This window comes from Diabrotica undecimpunctata, chromosome 2 (genome assembly GCF_040954645.1).
Source record: "Diabrotica undecimpunctata isolate CICGRU chromosome 2, icDiaUnde3, whole genome shotgun sequence".
Classification (NCBI taxonomy): Eukaryota; Metazoa; Arthropoda; class Insecta; order Coleoptera; family Chrysomelidae; genus Diabrotica; species Diabrotica undecimpunctata.
This window is the reverse complement of record NC_092804.1, coordinates 119,256,577-119,284,155: the sequence shown is the minus strand read 5'-3', so window position 1 is coordinate 119,284,155 and position 27,579 is coordinate 119,256,577. Positions and strand designations below refer to the sequence as shown.

Sequence of the window (27,579 nt, the reverse complement as noted above, 5' to 3'; positions counted from 1 at the left end):
TTTTGCAACTTAAAAATACTTTATTTTGATTTGAATATACTACTACAATACTTTATTGTAAGTTTTGTTTTTATCTCAAATTAAAAGACTTAAACTTATTGCATAAATCTTCCCATAAATAGCAGCAAATTGTTGTGAGAGATATAAAAGAGGAATGGATGATCCGCTTTGAATGTCTGGTCAGGTTCTGGAGGCATAGAGTATGCTGCTGATGTGACTAGAATGAAATAAATTTTAAATTATTAAATGAAAAAGAAAAAAAACACATTTTTGGTAAATATTGTTGCTAATACACCTATATGTTTTCGATATCTTATTTAACTATTCTACGATAATGTATTTAGTAATTAACCTAGCACCACTATTGTATGGCGGATCATCACATAATTAATAAATTTAAAATGTACATTATATTGCTTTTCAGAGCGACACCATTATTTCGTTCCTCATTCAAAAAATATTGTCTCTAATTGATGCAAAATTTATACATAACACCTAAAAACACAAGAATAGAAAAAAGCAAACATTTAAATGGTATAATTCATTGATCTTGGAAAAACTTCTGTGGTGAGTGCTCAGTAAAAAATGAGTTCTTGGTGAGTATGTGAAAATTGTGAATGTAAGAAAAAGAAACAACTAGTGTTAGGATAGCCATGGAAACAACTAGTGTTTGAATAGGTGTGACAGATACTGATAAATTTGGATTCTGATCTGAGTTGGATCTGGTAACAGGGTAACTACAGAATAGCATCACCTGATGTTTAATGTATGCTCATGATGTAGTGTCAGTAAGAAATACTCAAAGAGATTTTAAACAAAAGTTGAAACAATGTGTTTGTAAAGGAACTGTATGCTTGTGAATCTTATTTTAGATTATGTTTTTAGAGAAGATATAGACTTGATCGATTAACTTTATTTATTGTTTTGTATAATGTTCGTCAAATGTTGGTAAACGACTGAGTGCGGATATAGAGTAATTGTCATACACCTGAACTATGGTGGCGTTGCCTAAATACAAATTTAGTCAGGTACATTATAAATTAAAGTAAATATTAAACACAATAAAGCCAAGCTATTAAGAAGAAAACGGGTGTGGCAGTCCAGTGGGACTGCCGGTAGAAGTTATACTTCTATACACGCGTTCGTCGTAACAAATTTATATGGGAGTCAATCTGCACAATCATTACATATGTAATGCTATAAGTAAGAGAGAGCAGAAAGCGAAAAAGTATTAGGTATACAGATATATGGTGCATCGTATGCTGTATATAAACATTTGACCTGTAATAGGAGTATAGTAAGTAAATGAATGATTGAATCAATATTTGAATGAAAATATATATTTTTATTTTCATATATGTATAAAAGGACTTGAATGCAAAATTTTTTTTAAACATACTCTGCAGTAAAATTCATTGTCAATTTTGTCATCATCATCATTATATAACGGGGGTCCTACGGCGATTGCCGCTTCCCGCATTTCAGCCTCCATCTTTTCCTATCTCTCCAATCTCCCTCTTCTAAGCCTCTAGATTGCATTGTTTTTGTAATTTCTCTTCTCCAGGAATTTGGTGGTCTTCCCCTTTTCCTTCTTTCTGGCGGAACATACATTAAGGCTTTCTTTGGCCACCGCTCCTCCTCCATTCTCATCACGTGACCATACCATTGTAATTGCCTTCCTTGTATTCTATCTGAAAGAGTATCTCTAATTCCTGTACGGTTTCGTATTTCCTCATTCGTGATTCTTTCCATTCTCGATACTCGACATGACCTTCTAAGATAATCCATTTCCACAACGTCTACTTTATCTCGTTCATTCTTTGTCATCGTCCAACATTCGGCACCATATGTGGTAATTGGTTCTACAATTGCTCTGTATACGCGAAGTTTGGTATGCATCTTTATTTTATTAGACCACAGTAATGAATTCAGTATTCGGATGCATTTTTTCCCTTGGGTTATTCGGTTTTGTACATCTATCTTAACTCTGCCATCTGCTGATATGATGCTTCCTAGATATTTATACTGGTTGCAGCCTTTTATGACTGCGTTTTCAAGCCTCAGATCTGTGGTATTTCCTCCAATTTTTAAATATTCTGTTTTGCTTATGTTTACAGTAAGCCCCCATTTGGCATATTCCTCAAATAATTTTCGATTCATATAATTTATATCTTCCTCATCGGTTGCAACCACCACCTGATCATCTGAAAACAACAATGTATACAGAGTTTCTTGTCCCACTTCGATGCCCATAAATCTACATTTATTTCTCCAATTCCTCAATGCTTCTTGGACGTATATTTTAAAGAGTGTCGGTGACAAACAGCATCCTTGCTTTAGGCCTTTAGTGACTTTAAATTCATTTGAGGTTCTGGTTCCAATTTTTATACAACTAACTGCATTTTCGTACAATTTATATATCGCTCGGATATACGTCGAATCCAATCCGGACCTTTTGAGGACCTCAAACATTTTCTTTAACGGGACACTATCATATGCTTTCTCAAGGTCTATAAATACCAAATGGGTCTCTCTACTTCTTTCGACACGCTTTTCAATTATTTGTCATATATTATCAAGGCAGGATCTCCCGGTACGAAAGCCGCTTTGTTCTTCAATATCTTGTATCTGTCTTTCAACCCTTTTCTTTAATATTCTGCCGTACAACCGGCCCACAGAGCTGGTCACACTAATACCTCTATAATTGGAACAGTCTCTTTTATTTCCTCTCTTATATATGGAGCTTATATAAGATTTATTCCAATCTTTAGGAATTTCCTGGTCTCCACACATACATTTATTGAAAAGGTCTACTATTAATTCTAAAAGTGCAGTCGGCCCATATTTAACCAGCTCTATGGGAATGTCTCCAGGCCAAACTGCTTTAACTGCTAAAACTGCTTGCGCCACTTTTGTTCCACCCATAAATCTGTCCAGTTGATCACAGTTAGCCTCCCAGTTTATATTTTTAGCCTCATCCACGTCTTTTTTAACTTCTCTATTCCATTTAGCGTATATTTCTCTGTCTTACACCTCTCACTCACATCACAACCAAACACGTAAAATATTTGCCAATTAGACAAGACACAAACGTATTTCAAAATTGACAGTTCTCGGTCATACAGTAATTTATTGAGATTATTATTTTGAAATACAAAATACTAAAATAATTATGAACATTTAGTAAATAATACAAAACATATCACATAAATTATAGTATTAATAAATATTATATTATATAATATTATATATAGAATATATATAATATTAAATATATATACAAAAGGAACATTTTTATTCTCGAGAGAGGAAGAGAGAGAAAATATATCTTCTGTCTCTCCCTTACTCATTATCTTACATATGTAATGATTTTACCGATTCACTCCCGTACAAATTTTCAACGTGGAGCGCGCGTATAGAAGTATAACTTCAAAAATATTTAAAACTTAGTAGAACAAAAACCGAGTATTTGGAATGTACATTTGAAGATGGGGTTACCACTACAATAAAATGATAACTTTATGGATGGTCGCTAATTATGAAAATATGTAGCAGTTTTAAGTATTAAGCACCCAGGATCGGTATTATACATTCGACGTTAGAAAAGTTGGAGCGAGATGGATAAAGTAAAAGAAACCGAGTGGTATGTTGTGCAAAAGAAACATTCCAATTAAACTGAAAGTAAATAACAAGTCCGTATGGCGAAAATAAAGATACTTAGATATATGAGTGAAGTGACAACATAAATAAAATAGGAATAAGTATATTAGGGAACGTCTAGGGGTTGCATAAAATGATGCCAAAAAGACAGAGAATTGGTTTAGGTGGTTTGGGCATGTTAAACGTTAGCTTAGATTAGGCGAGAGATAAAACTTATGGAAAATTTTAATTTTAGTTTATTCTAGGTTATTATAAAATCCAACCCGTTATAGGCACAAAATGAAAAAAACAACGGTGATATCAATTTCTTTCTAATCGTTTCCTTATTACTGAGGGTCGGCATTTTCTACCATAGGAGCAACTACATTTTTACAGCGGCTTTTATCCTGGGTTGCTCTGTATCTCTATCAACTTTAAATAAGCGGTGCAACAGGTTTTTAACATTTATCCTATAAGATTTTTAGAATGTCCAATAATCTACTACAATTTTTTTATCTGTAAAATTTTCTGCATCTTGTAGATTTGTCTTTCAATGTAAATTTCAAGACTAATGTATTTGATTTACAGTAAATCACACAGCTACAGTATTGATACCAGACTGGGTGAGACGGATAAAAGTTAACCACTGGTACTAAAAACAGGGGTCTCAATCATTCGAAAGTTTTTATACATAAACCTTCAAAGACTAAAAATTAGAAGATACTAGATACAAATAGAAATTATCTGTGAATTATTATCCTAGATCTCCTAACAGGACATTTTGGCTTCATTTTGTAAATAAAATCGAGATGACAGAAAGTGCAGATTACAGAATTGGTCAGACTAAAGACAAGACAACGAAATACTTTCTGTGCAACTACCCAGGGTTGAAAAAGATAAGGCTCAATATCAACTCGAACCCTTTGACTTCGTAAAAGTATCCCGAAAGGCCATAGTCGACTTATATTATAATAATTCTAAGCTGAAAATAAACTTTAATTCAGGGACGAGCAACAATAGACCTCTCAGGTCGTGTGGAAGGGAGTGAAAGCACCTAATCCAACTTAACTTTTGAATTGTTATCAGTTGAATACCCATCAATAATTTGCTGATATAATTGCAAAAAACCGTTTTTTGCACTGTTTATTATTTGCTATTTGTTTTTGCAATATTGTCCGTAAGTAACATATAATTCCTTGATAATAGAACTATTATGTATATATGTAAGTGTGAAAAATTTCCACAAAAATTGTGTGACTCTTTAGTTATTTAAAAAAAAGAGCAATACGTTCTTGAATATCCCCTTCTTCTTGAAACAGAGCCTTGTTTATTCTATTACTTCAGCTCTTGCGATGTTGATGTCTCGCTGTCATACCACCTTTTCGGGTCTCTAGTGATCTTTTTGTATCGGGTTTATGTGTTTTTAGCCCTTTCGTGATTCTTCCTGGGTTCATTCTGTTGGCATGATCTCTCCGTTTGCGGCGTGATACTCATATCCATTGTATCATATTCTAGACTTCTAAATGTTTGCCCCATGCTCCCCATGGGGCATAACACCTCAACGACTTGTGTTAAGTCATCTGTTCATACCATATACATACACTGACTGCTGCAATAATACTACTATGCTTTGTTTCCCCAGTGCGACAGAGAAAACTGACACAAAGTAGTACTTGCATCTCTTTCTAATGGGCCGGGTTTGTCGATGACGTGACTTTAAAGAGTCTGCTTTGTTTCAGTTTGCTCGGTCGTACTGGGAGAACGCGACTGTATTGCAGCAGTCAGTTGATTTGTATCTATATGTCTATGTATTTTGTTTATAACTTTTTATTAGTAAACATTTTAAAACCCTATTTAATATGTTTTGAGGTTATGATCTTATGAAAAGAAGAAAATAACATCCAACGAGAAATCAATCAATTCGAAGAAATAATTAAGAAAACTAAACAAGATCTGCTAAAACCAAACAAAGAAACAAAGAAGAAATCTTGGATGACTCCAGAAATCCTTCACTTAATGGAACGCAGAAGGTTAATTAAAGGAAATAAAGATGAATACAAAAAAATGCAGGCTTACATCAGAAGAAAAATAAGAGAAGCTAAAGAAAAAGAAGCTGTAGAGAAATGTAAAGAAATAGAAAGACTACAAGCCAAGCATGACAATTTTAATGTACACAAAAAGGTAAAAGAAATAACGGGTACTTTTAAAAAGAGAACACAAATGAAACTCATAGACACCAATGGAAAATTAATCATTGACACCCAAGAGATGAAGGACAAATGGAGAATATATTTGGAGACACTTTTTCAAGATCAAAGAACGGATTATAGGCATCCATTTTCAGAGAGGATGACGGGCCCGGACATACTTAAATCCGAGGTAGAAGAAGCAATAAAACGGATGAAAAGCAGAAAAGCTGTAGGGCCTGATAATATCGAAGCTGAATTTTTAAAACTCTTGGAGGATGAATCATCCCTAATAAATGGCTAGAATCAGAATTCATAGCGATACCTAAAAAACAGGGGGCTAAAAAGTGCGAAGAATATCGAACAATCAGCCTAATGAGCCACATGTTGAAACTGTTTCTTAGAGTCATCCATGGAAGAATTTATAAGAAGTGCGAGGAACAAATATCAGACAGACAGTTCGGGTTCATTAACGCAGTGGGTACCAGAGAGGCACTTTTCGGAGTACAGGTACTGATTCAAAGATGCAGGGACGTTAACTGAGACGTATACGCGTGCTTGATCGACTATGAAAAGGCATTTGACAGAGTTCAACATCAAAAGATGATAAACATTTTAAAAGAAGCAGACCTGGATGACAAAGACCTCAGAATAATTTCAGAACTATACTGGAATCAACAGTATAGTTCTGAAGAGAAGAAACAGATCACATAAAAATACTACGCGGAGTTAGACAGGGATGTATTCTATCGCCGTTGATATTTAATATGTACTCAGAAAAATTTTTTAACGAGGCTCTTTACGGAATAGACGAGGGCATCCTTCTAAATGGTGAAAGAGTAAACAATGTTAGATATGCCGACGACACCATGGTGATAGCAGATAGTTTAGAGGGACTTCAGAGGCTAATGGACAGAATAAACGAGTACAGTCAACAGTACGGACTAAACATTAATACCCACAAAACCAAACAAATGATTGTCAGCAAGGAGAATATAAATGGGGCTCATCTATACATTAATGGGACGCAGATAGAGCGAGTAAAACAGTAGTGCTACCTGGGAACTATTATAAACGAACAGTGGAGCAATATACAGGAAATAAAGTGCCGCATAGGAAAGGCAAGAACGGTCTTTAACAAAATGAGCGCCATCTTCAAAAGTCACAACATATCCCTGGATACAAAAATGAGACATTTGAGATGCTATGTTTTCTCTGTGTTGTTGTACGGGGCGGAGGCATGGACGCTTACAGACACCACTATTAAAAAACTTAAAGCATTTGAGATGTGGCTTTATAGAAGAATGCTGAGAATATCATGGACAGCAAGGATCACGAACAAGGAAGTTCTAGAAAAAATGAAGAAGGAACCAGAGATTGTGTTTACGATCAAACGCATAAAATTGCAATATCTGGGACACGTTATGAGAAATCAGCACCGTTACTCCCTGCTGCAGTCTATATTGCAAGGTAAAGTCAAAGGTAAGCGAGGACCCGGTAGAAGGAGAATATCATGGCTGCGGAATTTAAGAACATTAACATGAAACACAATTTGGCTTCAGAAATGGACTGGGAACTAGGGACGCCCTCTTTGCACTAAATCTATTACTGCAGAAATGTCGAGATCAAAGAAAAGACGTCTTTGCTGTATTTATTGACTATGAAAAGACCTTTGATCGAGTACAGCATCACAAATTAATTACAGCTCGCATAAACGGAAAATCAACAGAAATATGTAAAATACAAAGAGGTATCAGACAGGGTTGTATACTATCCCCACTGTTATTTAATTTATATTCAGATAGAATATTTAAAGAATATTTTAAAAGATGGCTTTTAAATGCCATTGATACAGTGGGAAGAGAGTTTGGCCTAAACATAAACTGTTTAGCACATGGTGTTTAGCCGTTTAGCACATCAAGATGCACGATTATATGTTGATGGTCATATAATTCAAAGAGTGTAAAGTTTTAATTATCTTGGTTGCCATATTACTGAACAACTAGATCCAGATCAAGCGATAAAACGTAGAATCAAGATAGCCCGCACGACATTTTTAAAACTGAAGCCATTCTTCTGTAATGATAACTTGCAACTTCAACTTCGAAAGCGCATGGTTAAATGCTACATTTGGTCAGTCCTGTTATACGGAGTCGAAGCATGGACATTAAAAATATACACCATTAATCGTCTGGAAGCCTTTGAAATGTGGCTGCACAGACGTATACTAAAAATTCCATGGACGGCTATGCTGACAAATGTGGCAGTCCTTGAGAAAGCAAATGCTGCTCGCGAGCTGCTTGATAACATCAAATGTAGAAAGATGGTCTATTTTGGACACGTAGTAAGGGAAAGGACGCAGAGGAATTGGTAGAAAGCAGGCCTCTTGGTTAAAGAGGGAGTTATCAGGGAGTGGACAGGAATGAGGAAAGCTGAGCAACTCTTTAGAATAGCTCAAGACAGAGACAGTTTCGCCATGTTAATCGTCACCGTCAAGGGGACTTGATAGGGCACGTTAAGAAGAAGACTGTCTATTTTGAACCTTCGGATTTGACTCCAGTAGGTGGACCTTCTTATTTTAGATGATCAATGTTAATAACACACTGAGGTCATTAGGCGTCACTCAAAACAACTTCTAGAAAAAATACTACCAAAAGGAAGATAAGGAAATCACTAGTACTTACTAGCACTCTTATAAAAGATAAAAGAGAAGAAGAATATAAAAAAAAAAACAGTTAAAAGAAAATAAGAAACAGAAAGTGACAAAAAAATTGTTTGAAACATTACAAAAAATAGAAATCAAGGTGGCTTTTAAGTCTATAGGGAAAAACTATATAGGGAAAATATCAGCACAGAAACAACATCTAACATTCTTACAAATTTGGCATCCTAGTATTGGTTCTACAAAACCACCTAAAAATAGTACTTCCCTTATAGAACGAATAAAATCTTCTAACTTTGATATGGATAAGCTAAATCGATCTCGACAAGTCAGTGTAAATTTTCTTCCATAGACAATCCAACCACTTACCATTGACTTAACCCTCACAAAATACCCCAAATCAACTGCAAATCCGATTTTCATTAAACCCTTGTACTCCGAAGTGACATCTCATTATCCTAATTACCTCCAAATTTTCAGTGATGCCTCTAAAGCTCATGACGGGCACGCTGCTGTGTACTACTGTAAATACACTATTTACACTTTATCCGTACCTACAAACTGCTGCATCCTTACAGGCGAGACCACAGCCATTTTGGAAGCCATAATTTTCTTCAAAACGCGTAGTGAGAATGAATGTGTCATTATCACTGACTCATTAAATGCTCTATTAGTTGTAAAACAAATATACCCTACAAATCCAATATTTCGGGCTAAAAATAATGAGATAAATATAATTTAATCAACTTGAAAAGAAGTAGCATTTAGCTGGGTACCGTTGCATGTAGGAATAGCTGGAAATAAAAAAGTGAACAACCTAGCAAACACAAGTCGAATAAACTCACAATACACAACCAAATCAAGAAATTACCCATACTCCGATCTCAAAAACCCAATTAAAGACCACTGTAAGGAAAGATTCAGGAACCAAACTATATGAGATTTATCCCCTTGTGAAGACCATCTTCAATAATCCATCCAATAGAAGGGACTAAGTAATAACACTGACTTAGAATTGGACACACTGCACTGACCCATAAACTCTTAATCAACGAAGAATCTTTTCCAACCTGCAGAAACTGTTCTCTTCCATTAAGGTGAAGCATATTCTGATTGACACAGTACCACGAAGAAACAAGAAGGAAATATGGAATATCAGATGACATCAAAGCCACTTTAAATAAACACTGACCATGTTATAAATTGTTTAAAATATTTACGTTTATATACATCTATTTAATGTAAATAAAATGAACTTTTGTGTACGTTACTCCACTAATAACCCTGCGTGATTGATGTGAATTATATGTTTTTTCTAAATAAAAAAAAATAAATTGAACAAGTACAGAAGGACTGACTAAACTGACTCGACTAAGACTGGTCATGGTCAGAACTGAGGAGTGAGGAGAGGAGATGAAGGCAGACAGATGATGGAGAATGTTCAAAATATCGGAATTTCTCGCGAAGAAAGGCGATTGGTTCCGAATCGATGTTGCCACATATCAATAAATTTTTTTATTCTCGGTAATATGATAATTACAGTAAGATTTTTCTGTAAGTTTTTTGTCAAAATACTTAAGGTACATTATTATTGCATAGATATAATGTTATTGTGCGAAAGTGGGAACGGTGAAAATATTTATGAAAAATTGAGCCGCAAATGGTATAAGGTTGAAAAAAGTTATTGCAGTTTTAAATTTGAATCACCTTATTCATAATTTAAAGACCCGCGTTAGTTTTTTAAATAAAATCTCCACTCTGTATACCTTCACACAAATTTTAAAAACAATCTTGTATTAAAAAAATATTAAATTCATTAAAAGAAGAACTAAAATAAACTAGTTTTTCTTAACCTGGCAAAAACTTAATGTGTTTTACCTGAAACTGAAAAATTAATATATTTCGCTTGTAATTCTAACTTATTCGTAATTTAAAATTTGGTATTAAAGAAAGTACTTAAATAACCTCATAAAAAATTTGTCAAAAAAATTTAAAAACGATTTTTTATTAAGTAAAATATGACAGTATAAATATTATTTCAAATGTTAATATTTTCTTCTTAGGGTTCCTGTCCGTTTCGAACGTTGGCGATCATTCTGGCTATGATAGCTTTGTTGGTTGCTATACGAAATAGCTGTGTTGAGGTCTTTCTATACCATGCTCTCAGGTTAGCAGGTCAGGATATTCTTCTTCATCCTGGGACCTTTTTCCTTCAATTTTACCTTGCAAAATCCATTGGAGTAGCTCGTATCTGCCTTGATTACTCATTATATGTCTCAAGTACTGCAGCTTACGGCCCTTCACGATGTTGACCAAATCAGCGGTTCTGTTCATCCTCCGCAGTACTTCTTCATTGGCGACTTTCTCTGTCCATGGTATCTTCAGGATCCTTCTGTATAACCAGGTTAATATTTTAATTTATACTATTTCTTCATTCTCTGAATCACTAAGAGATGTTGGTTCAGCTGCACTGTCCCTGATTGATTTTCATACCAACAATTAAGAGCAGGAGGTACAATATTTTTTTTTTACAAAATTTCATCAAGTCCTTTTTTTGCATTAGAAATTTGCAACTGCTTAGTTTACAATTTAGGAATGGTTAGAATTTTTAAAACGTTATCTTTAATGTTTCTCTTGCTAATAGTTCGTGTAAAATTGACATTTATACTTTTATACTTATCTGCGAAATTATATTTATATTGAATAATGTTGGACAACTGCTTTTGATACCTAAAATATTTAACGTTGAATAAATTTATAATATTTTCTTTAAAGTCTTTGTTTTTATTTATTATCATCCTCTGAGCCAGTTTCTTTAAATCTAGAAATTCCCTATGTTTAATTTATATTTTTTTGTAAGCAGACTTACCACCTTTTCTGTTTTTTCTTGAGATTCTAAAGATATTCTCGTATTTATATTCACTAAAAATATATATTTTGTGCTTGGCGATTTTAGTGGCACTATGCATAGAATCCCCTTTTATGTAGGAATGCCCAGTCTTCATAAACTTCTGTTCAATGACATCAAGCGTTGGATAGTATTGAACAGTATAAAGCAATACAGCGGCTATTTAAATGTTTCGATTTTGACCACCACACGTATTAAAAAAGATAATTAACTGCATCACATTTTTTCTATTCTCTCTTAATGATTGTATACAAAGTGACTAAACAGGTGCCAAGTTCACAGCTACCCCTTTTTCCATTTATTGCTGTCTAAAAATGACAAAATGCGTCATTGAGTGGAGCAGCTTCATAAATTCGTAAAATTGTATAAGTTTAGTTTCCGTAAATAATACAGCAAACTAGTTTCAGATAATGAAATTTGTAACATTCTTTGCATCTCACAGGAAATGGATATGAAACCAGTGTCATCAGTTGCTCTCTGGTTAACGGCTTCTTTTTCTTTCATTTCTGCACCTTTTCTTTTTAAATTCATCTGTTACTTTGGTTCCAGCTTTGTCCTCTCCCCCGGAGCGGCCTTTTCATATTCATTGCAAGTCATATCTTGATCTTTCGTTGGTTTGAATAAGGAAAAATTATATTCCTTACAGAACGTTTGTAATTAATGACGTTGACTTTTGATAAAACATTTTCTTGGCAATCTTCAATCTCAAAAAGAGACCACGCATGTTTTTTATATTCAGGTTTTTATCCTGGTAGAGCCTTTTTGTTGACTTCCTTGTACAGTGACTTTTCATCACTGGGAAACTCTTAATATGGTTTTTCACTCTTAATATAATTTTTTCAAATGTTTTGTTGCACGGAATATGTTTACCTCGATTATCTTTACCCCCATATTTCCCACACTGACTTCTATGTTGAAATGCATTGATAATTGGTGAATTTGAAATACAGAGTGTTGCTCAGATAACCTTTTGACATACTTGGATCTTAGTATTGTTACTTAAAAAGTAGTGTTTTGCATTACCTCTTTTATTGCTATCAATGCCCCTTCTAGGTCTATGTGTTATCACTTCTTAAATAAACGTTGATTAATATAAAATTTCTTTGCCTGATAAATTCTAAATTATAGTAAGTACGACAAAAATTAGTACGATCCTCCGGGGAAAAATTGTTACTGCATTTATACCTGTAACGAGAACAATCAAGAGATTTAGGTAGCTTTGGTGTCTGCGTTTTTCCTGTTCTGCTTTTATAAGGTAAACATTGAATCTTCTTTTTCTTTCAATGTTTCTTTTCCAAAGCGCTTGTTTTACTTAGTTCCACTTTGCTCGTTTCTCTTCTTTTATTGGATTTTCTCTATTTTTACCTGTAATGTTTTCATCTACTATCAAATTATGTATCAAATATGTTCTTTCTTTAGACACCTTCCTTTCTAAAATATCACTTTCATTGTCTGATGAAATGGACGGTTTCCAGTCTCTATCTTTCTTGAAATCACCGAGTCGTACACATTCGATGCTTCTTCGTCCAATTGGGACAACACTTCTACTAGCGCAATTGCAAGGAATTGATAGATTGTAATTGTAATGATTGTAATATATAAATGACAATTGAATTTTATTAACAACAATAATTAATGTTTTTTTAAATTTTAAAATTTTTTGATTTTCATTTCCGCTATCATGTGATGGTAATATTTGATGTATTACTAAAATGAAATAATTTATTTTACTAACTTTAGAATAAACTTTTGTAATCAAATATTACCTAACAATAATAAACTATTTGATTCTTAAATTTTTTAACGTTGGCAAATATTTGGTCAATATGTGTCATGATGTTGTTGATGTGAAGTTTTCGTGTCATCTGGGACACAATAATTGACTCATCAATCACCACACATAAAGCGGCGATGAAATATTTAGCAAACGGAAACTTGTACTAAATCCTTTTTAACGGGAGTTTTAAAACCAAATTTAACCAGAAAAATCCACTATGTCAAATAATTTCCTTCAGCAAAATCAACTAAGTCACTCATAGATTTTGCCTGAAAAAAATTCCTTGTAGACTTGGTGAATGTAGAATTTTATTGTTTTGTGTTGTCAAGGATGAGAAAATACTTAGTGGATTTTGCTAGTACATAAACTAAACAAATTGCAATATCAACATGTAATTAAGTCAAAAATGACAAAAGCTTACTTAGTGTATTTTGCTTGTAACCGGACGATAGGTAGTGTCGATTTATTACCTAAAAATGGGTATAAAACGAGACAACCAAGCTCTGCAGAGTCCAAAACATATGATGATATTGATTCAAACGCACTTTTTGATGACGAGGATAATTATTTAGAGTCCGAAACATATGATGACACTGAATCAAACGTACTTTTTGATGAAGAGGATAATTATTTAGAGCCGGATATGCATATTGGTAATATTGTTATTGTGAAATAGTTTAAAACAGTTTGTTATTTAGCGTAATAGGTTCAACATAACGCTCAGCAAGTCAGCTACAGTTTCAGTTTGACTTTTCTTCATAAAAAATGTTTTAAATACTTTCTGTAATGTCAAACATTTTGATATAAATAAATTTTTTATTATTAATTCTCCATCAGTACCTACCTATCTCCTCTGCTTTAACTATATAGCTTGTCGTACGGCCGTAGCGTCCTCCTGGTTTTCAGGGGTTTCTTGACGATCTACAACCGCCGCTCTCGAAGAGGATCTCAAGTTTCGAGAGTCCATCTTCGTATTTAAGGAGTTGATTGAGATACTGGCCGTTACGGGCAAGAAGTTCCGCCGAGCCTTTGTGGTAGGTGAGGGGACACCGGCAATCAGAATTCTCTAACAGTTCGAGCTTTCTTACAGACAAAATATTCTTACACTGACTTTATATGTACTAGAATTCTGATGCGTGGTGTATATCTCAAGTTCCACAAAGATGTCGGCCTTCTCGCTTCGTGTAGCCGCGTTCCCTCTCCTCGAGAGATGTACAAGAATGCCGGCAATGTCGACTCTTCCTGCTGCCAGTCGCTTCGTATAGCTACCTTTTTGTTAACAGTAATTCCTATAGTTACTATTTACATAAGGTTTCGGAGACGAAGTGTTATTGCAGCTCAACCTGATCGGAAGAGCAATTACAAGTCCCCGTCGGGGCTTTTATTCGCTCTTTACCGTGACAGGCCCAAATAACGCTGTGGTCAGTTCGACATGATTTGAAGTAGTTCTAAGACCAATGTCTTTTTTATCTTAGAAAGTCGTGTTCTACTGTCAGGAAGCGTTTTGTAGTCGACACGCCGGTTCTCGTAGACTTGATGATTTAACTTGTAAATTGAATAACCATTATTAGGTATTATTCTTCAATTTTGGACGTCTTCGACGATAGCAGGATATTGGTTAATTAATAAAACTTAAAGGTAGCTTGGTAGCGCACCGAACCAACAAGGTCTTACGGGGCTAGTAGTGTATGACGACTGGATCCCGGATCGGAAGATGTGCTGCTCTTTTATACACATCGTGTTTGAGAATTTTCAGCACACTTCCGCCGAGAGGCCAATGACAGCGCAGTTAATAACGAGCGCTGTGGTTGGCCGGCCAAAGTAACAATCTTTGTCGTGATTGATTACCTTGGCGACAAGCTGTCCCATTTTAAACCAATAAGAGTCCTACTATGAATTAATATTGGTCTACACTGGGACAAATGATTTATACTGGGTCAATGATTATGCAGTTCTTTCTCTTAACTTTATCTAGAACTTCAATTGACATATAATTAATGATAGTTAAGGGGTGCACCTAAAGGACTTCTTCTTCTTCTTTCAGTGCCTATTCGTTCCGAATATTGGCAATCATTCTGGCTATAATTATTTTATTGACTGATGCTTTAAATAGATTCGTTGTTGTTGTTGAGAACCATTTCCTCAGGTTCTAAAGGACTTAATTATTCAAAATTGTCCCACTGTAGACCAAGCTCTCCTATTATAATACTTAATAAAGTAATATTATTTCTTCTTACGTCCTGTATACCCTATCAGAACGTAAGATAATAGAAATACAGGTAATATGTAGGCAGTGAAATACCACTGTTTAAAATTTTATTTTCAGAATATGTTTTAAATGCTGTTCTATAAAAAACTTGGTATTAAATCTCCCGAAGTTTTTACCACCAAATATAATAAACATTTTTTACTAACCCACTGTAGCAGCTGCAGCTTCAACGCCGCCTTCATTAACACTAATAAATGCTTTTTGTAAAACATTGTCAACTTTAATTGGACCCTTGGCCATTCCCGAGAGATCAGCATGCTCTTCGAAAATTTGTCTAATTCCGAACTAAAAAATAATAAATTTCTAAATGTGAATTAAGAAGAACCTTAAAAGTAACAAAAAAAAAAAATAATTAAAACAACTGTTTAAAAAAATATTTAGCAAATAGTTCAAAACGTGAATGTGTTAAATAAGTTTGCAGTATGTAGTAACCACTACTATTGCTAACTAAGTTTGCAACTTAGAAAGAGTAAAAACATTATCAAAATTGGACCGCATTATCTAATAACGGATTAAGTGCCAAAAATTCAAAATTGAGGTCATAGTGCCATCTAGCAAATAGGGTGCAAATCTATGTATAAAAATATGTTTTCTGTAAAAAAGTACAAAATAAAGCGGTTTTTAAGAACCTGTATTATAAGTGACATTGGCTATTTTATTAAGAAAAATCTCACATTAAAATTTGTAATATCGAATTAAAAGCCAAGCTAATTTTACAGAATTAAAAACTCTTACAACAAAAATTGGAATATTAAATCAAGCGCCCATATTAGTACATAATCCATTATCAAAAACAAAAATCCTTATTTTCTAAGTGTAACAACGAATCAAGCGTCACAAATAGTCGGCTAATTCTTTATTACAAAACACAACATATTTATTGTCTAGCTTTCAAGAGATCGTATTACGCGACATCGCATCATTTGTCGGATAATTCGTTATTTTAAAACAAAGTTCAAGCACTAAATGGATCATTGGGCATTGGGCATCAGTCGTCAACAAACTATAAGCGATAATAGTGTTGTCATTTTTTGCCAGGTTACACGCGCATAATAAAATTAAATTAGATTTATTTTATTATTTCGTCAAAATAAATAACCTAAGCCTAATGAATAAAAGTTCTAGAAGGTACAAACTGATGTTTACAGCTATAGAAAATAGTGCAGTTTCTTTTTCCTTAAAAAAGAATGAAAATTTATTACCAGAGCCAGAGGTACCTATTAAGTATATAATAACATTTATACAGTGAGTCCATTTAATATAATATCTTCTTCTTTAAGTGTCGTCTCCTAATCGGAGGTTGAGTATCATCATCACTATCTTTACTCTATCTACTACGTATCTATCTAATAAGTATATAATATTATTATATATTAACAAATAAGGGAACAGCGAAACAAATTAATGGTTCAAATGGTAAAAAAAGAAGAGTTCAAAGGAGTTTGCAATATTTTAAAGCATATTGTAAATAAAAATAAAAATATAAATGCGAATTCCATTAACTGGCTTCAAACTAAAGAAATACTCCTCATGGAAGAAAATCCGTTTAAAATATATTTCAGCAAAAATCACGGCAGAAATTTGCAAGAAGTAAAGAATTCTTTGCTAAGAATTTAATAAAACGTTAATATAACACGTATTTTTTATTTTGAAAATCATACATATCTTAAAAAATCATTAACGAATTAAGCAACATTTGATCGAATAACTTTTAAAATATAAATTATTATTAAAAAATTTAAAAAACATGTTAGACTTTTTTATGTTTGCAATACTCTATCAAAATATAAAGCTTGTCAGTACTATAATTTAAGAATGGCACAAAAAACAAATTTAAAATCTTTAAACCCATTTTTCTCAAAACTACTGTTACGATAAATATCATGGCCAAAAATAACTGTAAATATATTATGAATAATTCTGTTTTTGTTGTAGAAATTTCGGCGAAGGATCTAGACCCCAGACTGGTTTTTTTGGTCCCGCTTGGAAGTATCGAGTCGTGGAAATGACTCATCATAGGCCTTTCGCCAAAACAGCAGTCTATTCAATGTGTTTCGAGAAACAGCTGTTTTCATTCTCGAATAACAGGACTTTATATTTATAGAGGAATTTTGTTATGAAGGAAGTCAGTTAATATCTGAATACTCGCGCCCGCGATTTTAATTGTTACGTTCGCCTATATAAATTATGTATTATTCGTTAAATAAATTGATATAAATTATCGTGCTTTTTAATGAATTAAGATAAGAACAATATACTAAATTAATAAAGACATTATAAATTAAATAAAGACATAGCAGTTAAATAAATTCACTACACTACATTTTGGCACTTAATCCGCTATTACATAACGCGGTCCAATTAAGCTTCGCAAAATTATTCACGAAAAAACCGTTTATAGTATACTGGTCAATATTTAAACTAGTCAGAAATTAAAATGCGTCCTTGACAAATAGTGGTTTAAATATTAACTGTTTAATACAAAACACTGTTTATAGACACAATGATTGAAAAATAAACCAGATGTTTGTTATTTGTACATTACAGAATAACGGATGGTTCTAATTTAGACCAGTATCTGTTAAGCTCCTGTACTTTTCAAACACGTACACGTGTATCGTAACACATGCTACAGTTTAAATTTGACAGGGTAACTATTGCATAAAAATAGTACACCGCTACCGTAATAATTCCTAGTTATAGTTGGCATAACCACAAAAATCACTAAGTCGTACTTGGACATTTTTAACAACAACGTGTAGGTTTTTTAGAAAAATTATTTAAAATTTAGTACAAGAATTGAATAGAAACTTCGATATATTGTATCTATTTCCATGTGATATTAGGACGAACATATATAACTTGTCCTTATCTGCTAAATTACTAGTAAAATATATTGATATCTCTCTCTTCAATCCTAGCCCTCCAAAGAGATTGTATTGGTCATTGTGATGTCGTGAACTGTCCATATCCCAAGATCTCTGTCTGTGGTCATTTCTTTAAACTCATGCCTAGGTCTGTTGCATATGCCTGTAATTTGATTGATCCATCTTGTTGGAGATCTTCCTCGTTATCTCCTGCCTTATAATTGTCCTTGTATAATAAGTCTTTCCATGTTTATGTATCTGCTCTCATAATATGTCCCAAGTATTTTAATTGTTGGAGATGGACGTAGCTGGTTAGCAGTTTGGTGACTTTTAGCTCATTTAAATTGGAATATATATATATATATATATATATATATATATATATATATATATATATATATATATATATATATATATATATATATATATATAAGAGTAAGAAAAAAGAAGTACTTGTGACTCCTTTGGAAAAAATATATAAATGTTTTGGATGGGTTGGAGGCAATAAAACTGTGTCTGTGTTTACAATTATTATCAGGAGCTGCTAAAAAAGACAAAATATCTTACAAAGTTGAACTAGAAAGAAAAAAAAATTTTTGTTAACTGCTAACATATTTCAAAAAGAATTACTATAAAAATGTCCTTATCGAATAAACGTTTCTAAATTTTGAAATTTTGAAAAAATTTTTCTTCACACAAAAACAATTGAATTTATAAATAACTTAGAATTCGCTATTCGCTATACTTATAAACAATTACAAAATGAATGTCAATCAATTAATCAATCAATAATGTCTTTTTATTTCCCATTAAAAAAATACAATTTTCTCTTTTAGTGACATTTGTTTTCCTTGGCACATGCCATCAAGAGGGTTGGCAAACTAATAATATTCCCCAATTAATATACAAAAAATTACACTAAGGCTCATTACATCTAACAAGTTCATTAAAATTAATAAAAAATAATCTAAGTAAATATTCATATAAATGTTAGTAATAAACTAAATGTGTATATCCTACTAAGGAGCACTTCGCGCTAGACTGGACAGTAATAACAAAGTATAACAGTAAGGTATATATTGCATTTAAAATGATTGAATGTGTTCCTTAGAGGGGGGAAAGCTGTTGATATAATAATAATAATAACAAGATAGTTAAGATAGACAAGACAGATAAAAAGATAATACCTATTCGCAAACAAATTATTAATACTAATTTTAATATTTTATTCCTATTGAAATACCACCATGCTAATGAATTTAGTAATTAAATAGGCTCACTAACTAATACCTATACGCCCATGCCTTCCTACAATAACCTGCTAACTCGGCCGTTCCCTATCTTATCATAGTAACTACTTCCACTCTACTAAGTTCATGTCTACCCAACCACTTTAACCTAATATGTCTCAACACCGAACATTTTCCCAAAAAATGTATCACATCTTCCCTTTTCTTCGTATTACACATTGATCAAAACCTTCTTTCATCATTTCTGCCAGGTCTATTATTCAAATATAGAACTCCACATCTTCATTTGAAGAGCCATCGAATGTCCCCAAAATTTTCCATTTCCAATAGATAATGCATGTTTACTCCTTCTTCTCGCAGTTCTTTGTAGTGTCCACAAAAATTTGATTCGAGTGCCATATTCTCAGCCTGACGCTGTATCTCCTTCTTTTTTTCTATCATATTCTCAATCATACTAGGCCAGCTTTCTCTCCATTCCCATTCACACCTTACCTTAATTCCAAATTTTTCTACCATGCTCATCCAATCACAAAATGAATGTCATAGCATTACAAGAAACTAATTCAACTCATACCAGTAACATCAAGTTTCCAGGATACGATATCTACAGGAACGACTATAGAGCAAATTCAGGAGAAAAAAAAAAAAAGAAATAAACCATACATTACGACAGGTGCCAGCCCTGAACACTATGGAAGCAACAACAATAAAAGTTTAGATGGGACAAAGTGACATAAGGATCACTTTAGCATGTGTAAGGCCAACAGATCCTTTAAACAACGACGAAATGGATGCGTTACTCAACATAGATGAATCGTCCATATTAATGGTAGTTCTAAACGTCAAATTCCTTAATTAAAACGATAGACCCACAAATAAAAACAGAAGAATATTAAATAATTATCTAGTCAACAACGAAGATACCATAACAGTTGAGAGTTCGAGCCAACCTACTTTCCAGGAAATGCTCTATCAACCCATTTAGACATAGTTGTAGCCAAAAATCTAGGACTACAAACAGACATATTAATCCTAAATAAAGAATTAGAAGTCCACGACCCTATACGTTTAGTAATAGGTACATGTGCAAAAAATACAAAACAACAAAGGAAAAAAAAATGAAGTAAACTTCAAACGACTAGTGAGCATAGAAATTCAAAACGTTCCCACAACTGGCAATCACATTGAAAGAAGCACTAACAAAATAACACTACCTAAGAAGAATATAAAATTCACATGAAAATATGTAGATACATTAATAAGGCAATAAAAGGAATGGTAAGGGAGAACAACAAAGCTAAAAAGAAGGCCAGAAGAACAAGAAATCAGAAAGATAAAAACATAACAAACGCAATACTAAGATATAGGCCGTTCTTAAACAGATGGAAGACAGCCAATGTAATCATGATTACACGAAAAAACCACATATTTCGGAAAAATATAGGCCAATTAGCTTACTTTCAGCAGTCAGTAAGATAGTAAACCGATTTATCCAAATTAGACTCCAATCAGAGACAAACAGACTAGGCCTAATCCCAGAAGCACAATTCATAGCTCAACTTTCCAGTGAACTGCAAGTACTCAGACTTACAGAATATATAGCACCTAGATTCAACGATAAGCAATATACAGGAGCTACTTTCCGGGATGTAAGCAAAATCTTCGACAGAGTAGGGCATGAAGTACTAACATACAAAATAAGAGACTATGGATACAGCGAGGCCATGACGAAACTCATCTCCTTGTATCTAAGCGACCGGGCTTCTATCTATCTATATAGAGGGCTGTCTTATCACTCCTCCTGTATAGCATATATACAGCAGACGTTCCAAGAACATCCGAAACACTAACCAGCCCTTATTCGGACGACATTGCAATCGCGCCAAAACATAGGAACCTGGATATGGCTGTAAGAAATTTACAGACGGCACTGGATACGATAAAAGAAGGGAGTATCCAATGGCAAATAACAATAAATCCAGAAAAGACCCAAACAGTTATTTTTAAAAAGAGAAGAGATAACCCAGAAGTACAGCTAGCGGTGCAAGACAGTCCCATCATATAGCAAAACGAAGTTAAATACCTAGGAGTCACAATGAACAAGGACTAACATTCACACCAAATGTTAAAACGACATTCCAGATAACAGCAATGACCATAGCCGCAATAAGAGGACTAGCAGGAAGAAGAAGCAAATTAGCTCTGCAAACAAAATTAAAACTGATAAATAGCTACTACCATTTTTTATAGACGAAGAATTATTTCGTGACAAGTATTTAGATTTACTAAATAACCAAATTATTCTTGCACTTTAACAGAATGTGCAATTACCACAAAATTTTTGGTTTTAACAAGATGATGCACATCCTTAGTATTATCGCGGGTTCGAGTTTTTTTCAAAACCCAATTGTACAAATCCGTGAAATAGACGTAGATGATTCATAGAGTCCCCTGTTCGTTCTCCGGACCTTAACCTTAACGTTATCTTAAATGACATGTTTACATTTGACGACCAATATGCTTGCAGGAGTTGAAACAAGAAATTATTGAATAATGTAAACGAATACGTGAAGAAGTCTTGGAAAGAGTAACTCTCGAATTTATTAACAAGTTTGTACATTATTAGGAGATAAATGGCGAGCTATTGAACATTTGAAGTGATTAGTAACTCTTCAATATTCATCTAATTTTATAGATAAATGGTGAAAATTAAAAAAATGTGTTTTAAGAAAAAATTTAGAAAACTTACCGACTGCAAGATGGGTATCAAATTAACTTTGGTGTCGATTTTGAATATGGGTAGAGTGATGGCAACTCTAGCAATTTCCATTTGTTGAGCAGCCAAATATTCTTTTAAATTCTGTTCAGCAGCTGCTAATCCTGTGATTTCGTCGGGTAATACAAATGTTATACTGCTATTTCCGCCTCGAAAGCCAAGCTCCAAAAATTTAGCTTTAAGTTTGGTATTGTATGCATATTTTGCGAATTTTTCGGTATACATGGTAGATATATTTTTGGATTCAGTAGGTGAACTATGAAACAATCTATCAGCAGTATTGCTTTTTTCGAAACCATGAGTAAATTTTCCTGTGAAGTATAAAGCATTAACTAATACTAAAACCGTGGTAGAATCAAGTATTTGAGGATCGATGATATTTTGGATTTTGTTGTTAGTTTTTTGTTCAACCCACTCATTAATAGTGCTAGCTGCCTCTGCACGGTTGTTATAGTCAAGGTTTTGTACATCTGCGGAATAATCGTTTATAGCAATATCTTTAAATGATTGTTCAATTAAGAAGTGTTGAGATGGATAAATTTTATTTGCTAATAACACTTTTAAATCTGGTGTATTAGTAATTAGATGGGATGTTATTTCAGTGAATTCTTTATTTACATCTTCTATGTTATCGGGTAAGCTTAAACCGTTCAGCAATTGCTTTTTTGTTTCTCCTTTGGCTCCATTTGCAAGCAGAGATAATACGACTTCTGCGGATAATCCACTTACAATAATGTTATTGTTGCCAGATGTTTTTAAGAGTTCCTGTAACATAAAAGAGATTGTTATAAAGTGTAGATAAATTAAAATAAAATAATGTAAAATGCTAAACCATATTTTTTCTGAAATTAACACATCTGTACTTTATTTATAATGGTCCAATGATGTATATTTTCGCAAAGGCATAGGAATGCGTGAAGCTCTTTTGTCAATTAATATACTAATACAAAACTGCCTGGACGTCGATCAAGATATATACGCATGTTTTATTGACTATAATAAAGCATTCGATAAAGTACGACATAAAAAATTAATGAATGTCCTGAAATCAAAGAAGATTGACTACAACGACCGCAGGATCATATCAAATTTATACTATAAACAACGAGCAAAAGTACGTGTTAACGAACAGCTGTCAGAAGAAATTGAAATATTATACGTGAAGTGAGACAGCGATGCGTATTGCCGCCAATTATTTTTAATGCCTATTCCGAAGAGATCCTGAAAAACGTTCTTCAAGGTGAAACAGCTGGAATAAAGGTAAATGGAGTTCCCATTAACAACAGTAGATATGCATACGATACTGTGATCTTAGCCGAAAATATTGAAAATCTTCAGAGGCTTCAGAATAGCGGAGTATAGAAAAGAGTACGGTCTAACAATGAATGTCAAGAAGACGAAATTTATGAGAATTTCGAAAACTCAAATAAATAACGAGAATCTTCTAATTAACGGAACCAACGTCAAACAAGCGGACAAATATGTATATCTGGGAACAATGATTAACTCCACAAATGATTACATTTGTGGAGTTAATCTAAGAGTTAGGTTGGCCAATCTAAGAGCCAACCTAACTCTTGAACTAAGAGTTAGGTTGGCGAGGTGCTATGTTTTTTCGACTTAGGTCCCCGGACAAGTTAACGGACAACTTAAAATCCTAAAACAATTACAACTTGTGAATGAAAGAGTTCTGTCAGGTATTTTGTAAATAGTGCCAATATTACTTAGGTATGGTTTGTTTTACTTATAAGCCTATATGAAAGGCCTGCTGTTAGAAAAGCGTGTTCTGAACGCTCATTTTATGCTATAATATTCTCAAATTATCTTATCCAAAATTATATAACTATTTCTAAGGATAGTTTTTTAACAATTCTGAATTATGTTTTTGAGAAGACCTATTTTAGCTTTAATGATAAATTCTATCTACAAATAGTTGAAGCACCTACGGATAGTCCACTCAGCCCCATAATAGCAACGATCATTTTGGACCATTTGCTGGATGTCATTATTCCAAAAATTACCTTTGCCTTTACCCTTCATCAAAAAATTTGTAGACGATCTTATATGTTCTGTTCCTACTTCACAAATTCAAAATACCTTGAACATTTTCAATAACTTTAACAAACATATCCAATTTACTTTAGAGATTAAAAATGATTGTTCGATATCATTACTGGACACCAAACTAATAAGAACTGAACAAAACAAAATATTAATAGATTGGTATCAAAAGCCAACACATTCTGGAAGATATTTAAACTTTTTTTCAAATCATCCTATTCATCAAAAGTTTAATACAGTGATTGCAATGAAGAATATGCTAAGGCATATTAGTGATGATAAATTCATAAACAGAAACTTAAATTTGCTGTTAAACATCTTTGAAAATAATGGATACCCAAAACATATTCTTAAAAAATTGATATTTAACTCAGACATTTTTGACGATCCCACTGATATCGGAGCAATACAAACAATCCAATATAAAAAACTACCATTAATAAAACAGTTAACAGTTTCTGTGACCAGTTTATTTAAACAATTTACTAACATTAAAATTGTCCAATATAATTTATTAGAAAACCGACAACTGTTTTCTAAAGTAAAAGACAAGACACCAGCTGTAAATAAAACTAATGTTATCCACAAACTGCCTTGTTAGCTGTTATGTTGGCCAAACTTCTCAATGGCTAAAACAAAAGGTCACACAACACAAAAGTGACTGCACAAAAAAGAAGAATACATGTGCGGCAGTTGACCATTACTTAAAAACTGGGCATCAATTTGACTACTCAAATCCCAAGGTTCTACAGAAAGAGAATAATTACAAAAAAGATTGTTTTTAGAAATGTGTCATATTAATAACGAAAAATATGCAGTAAATTATAAGGCAGACACGGGACAGTTGAGCAATATCTACTGTAATATAGTATGTTCAAATAATTTTTGTTTACAATTATATTTTAAATCATCCTGTATATTTTTGATGTGTAATTTTATTTTGTTTCAATTGTTTCTTAGTTGTTTTTTTTTTGCTAAAAAAAAAACAAAGTTTTAATTTAATTACTAGTGACTAGGTAGTATAGTTTAAATAGGATCCTATTGTGCTATCCCGTGGGCACTTTGTTGCTAAAATGTAAAACCCATTTTTTTTTGGTTTCTAATATTTTTGTAAGACAAAATCACTTGGTCGTCCAAAAATCGTAGTGGAAGGGGAGCAGTGGGGAGCCTTACAAAAAAAAAATGCAATTTTTCGAGGTAAAGCGAGGTAAGCGATTTTAAAAATATGGGTTTTCAGGGCAAGTGATTTTGTATGAAGGCGCTCTGTAAACAACAATGGTTTAACGTATTTTTATAAATAAAAAAAGAATATTTCTAATGTCCGGATAGGTATGCAAATTTGAGGAATGAATTTTCAGATATTGTTCATCCGAAAAACGATGAAAAAAAAAAATTGCATTTTTTTTTTGTAAGGCTCCCCACCACTCCCCTCCCAATATGATTTTTGGACGACCAAGTGATTTTGCATTACAAAAATATTAGAAACCAAAAAAAATGGGTTTTACATTTTAGCAACAAAGTGTCCACGAAAATCTATTCTAGAAGCCTTTTGCCAGTCTATTTACTCTACTAAGGTACTTTAACCAATATTGTCAGTACTGTTTTTTGAATATATTATGTACAATATTTTTAACTCTAAATCTGTAAGTAAATCATTGTTTAATTTCACCTGATATTTAAATACATTTTAACCATATTTTAGTTGTCTCCTGATATAGAGAAATAAAAGAAAAGAGAGTTTTTTTAAATAACAGACCGCATACCTGACACACCAATCCAATAAATTGTTATTTACGTTTCGGTCGATAATCCTACCAGTTTTGCTATATATATATATATATATATATATATATATATATATATATATATATATATATATATATATATATATATATATATATATATATATATATATAAGAAAAAAGAAATTTATATATATATATATATATATATATATATATATATATATATATATATATATAACTAACTAACTAATATTCTAACTCTACAATTCTAAGTTACGGTAAGATCAATAATGTTTTAATAGATAATATATGGTAGCTAATTATAATTTATTCTCTTTCAGCCCTGAAGAAGCCAAAAATTCTCTTTGGCGAAAACGTTCGGCGAAACAATTGATACACATTAGAGTATTTCTTGCAGATTTCCCCAATATTTAAGAGTTTACTATATATATATATATATATATATATATATATATATATATATATAAATTTAATAATTAATCTACATCTTAGAATACAAGAAATATTTTACCTTAAATGTATTTGCTGTAAATTCAACATTGCTTCGAACAACGCTTCTATTGTCAGCATTACATCCAAAAAATGATGCAATTATTAAAATGACTACACCGTGCATCTTTTTGACTCAACAATTAAAGCATATGTAATTACAAAATTGGTTTGAAAATTATTGGTGTTATTTAATTAAGTCAAACAATCAATTTGATATCATCTAGTTAAAGTACCTTTTTCATAATTAATTAATCGAAGACAAAGAAATTACTTCTTAACAAAGGAGTAAGTAGTTTGTGTTTTCCCATTAAAAACTTCCTAATTAAATTATTTAATTAAAAACTGCTTGCAACATATACATAAATTTTAGTTTGTGGCGGTTTTATAATATGTTTAATGTTACAGTAATATTTAAACTCTAAGATTTTCCCTTTCCCTGTAAATATAATAATCCTCTGTGGGTCCTGGACCGCTCTAAGATTCGTGGCCATTCCGCCCGATTTATGGCTGAATGTCATCTTCTAATCTCTAGTATCTCTAAGTCGGCCTCAACTCCGTCTATTCATCTAATTCTCGATTGTCCTCTGTTTCTCCTTCCTATAGGTGTTTCAGGCTTTTTTCTATTTCAGGCATTCGTATTATGTGTCCAGTTCACCTAAGTCGCTGTATTTTAATGAACGTTACGACATCTGGTTCATTAAAGAGTGGATATAATTCCAAATTATATCTTTTGTGCCACTGTCCTTGATCGTTTATAGCTCTAAATACTTTGCGAACTATCTTACGCTGGAATATTTCCAAAAATCTTTCGTCCTCCTACGTCGAAGTCCATGTTTCCATCCTATATGTGAGAACAGGCCTAAGCAGTTTTTTTTATATAATAATTTTAGTTTTTCTTTGAATATTACTTGAGTTCTTTTTCCTTT

General features: G+C 32.7%; 1 protein-coding gene across 1 annotated transcript; it reads right to left on the bottom strand.

Moving 5' to 3' along the window:
- Positions 1–26,858, bottom strand: LOC140434822 (antichymotrypsin-2-like). The gene is made up of 4 exons (XM_072523383.1): positions 26,673–26,858; positions 22,308–23,099; positions 15,588–15,726; positions 1–217 (listed from the first exon to the last, which is right to left on the bottom strand). Exons 1-4 carry the CDS (start codon positions 26,775–26,777, stop codon positions 96–98), a joined length of 1,158 nt encoding a protein of 385 aa, XP_072379484.1. The 5' UTR covers positions 26,778–26,858; the 3' UTR covers positions 1–95.
- Between the last annotated feature and the right edge of the window lie 721 nt (positions 26,859–27,579).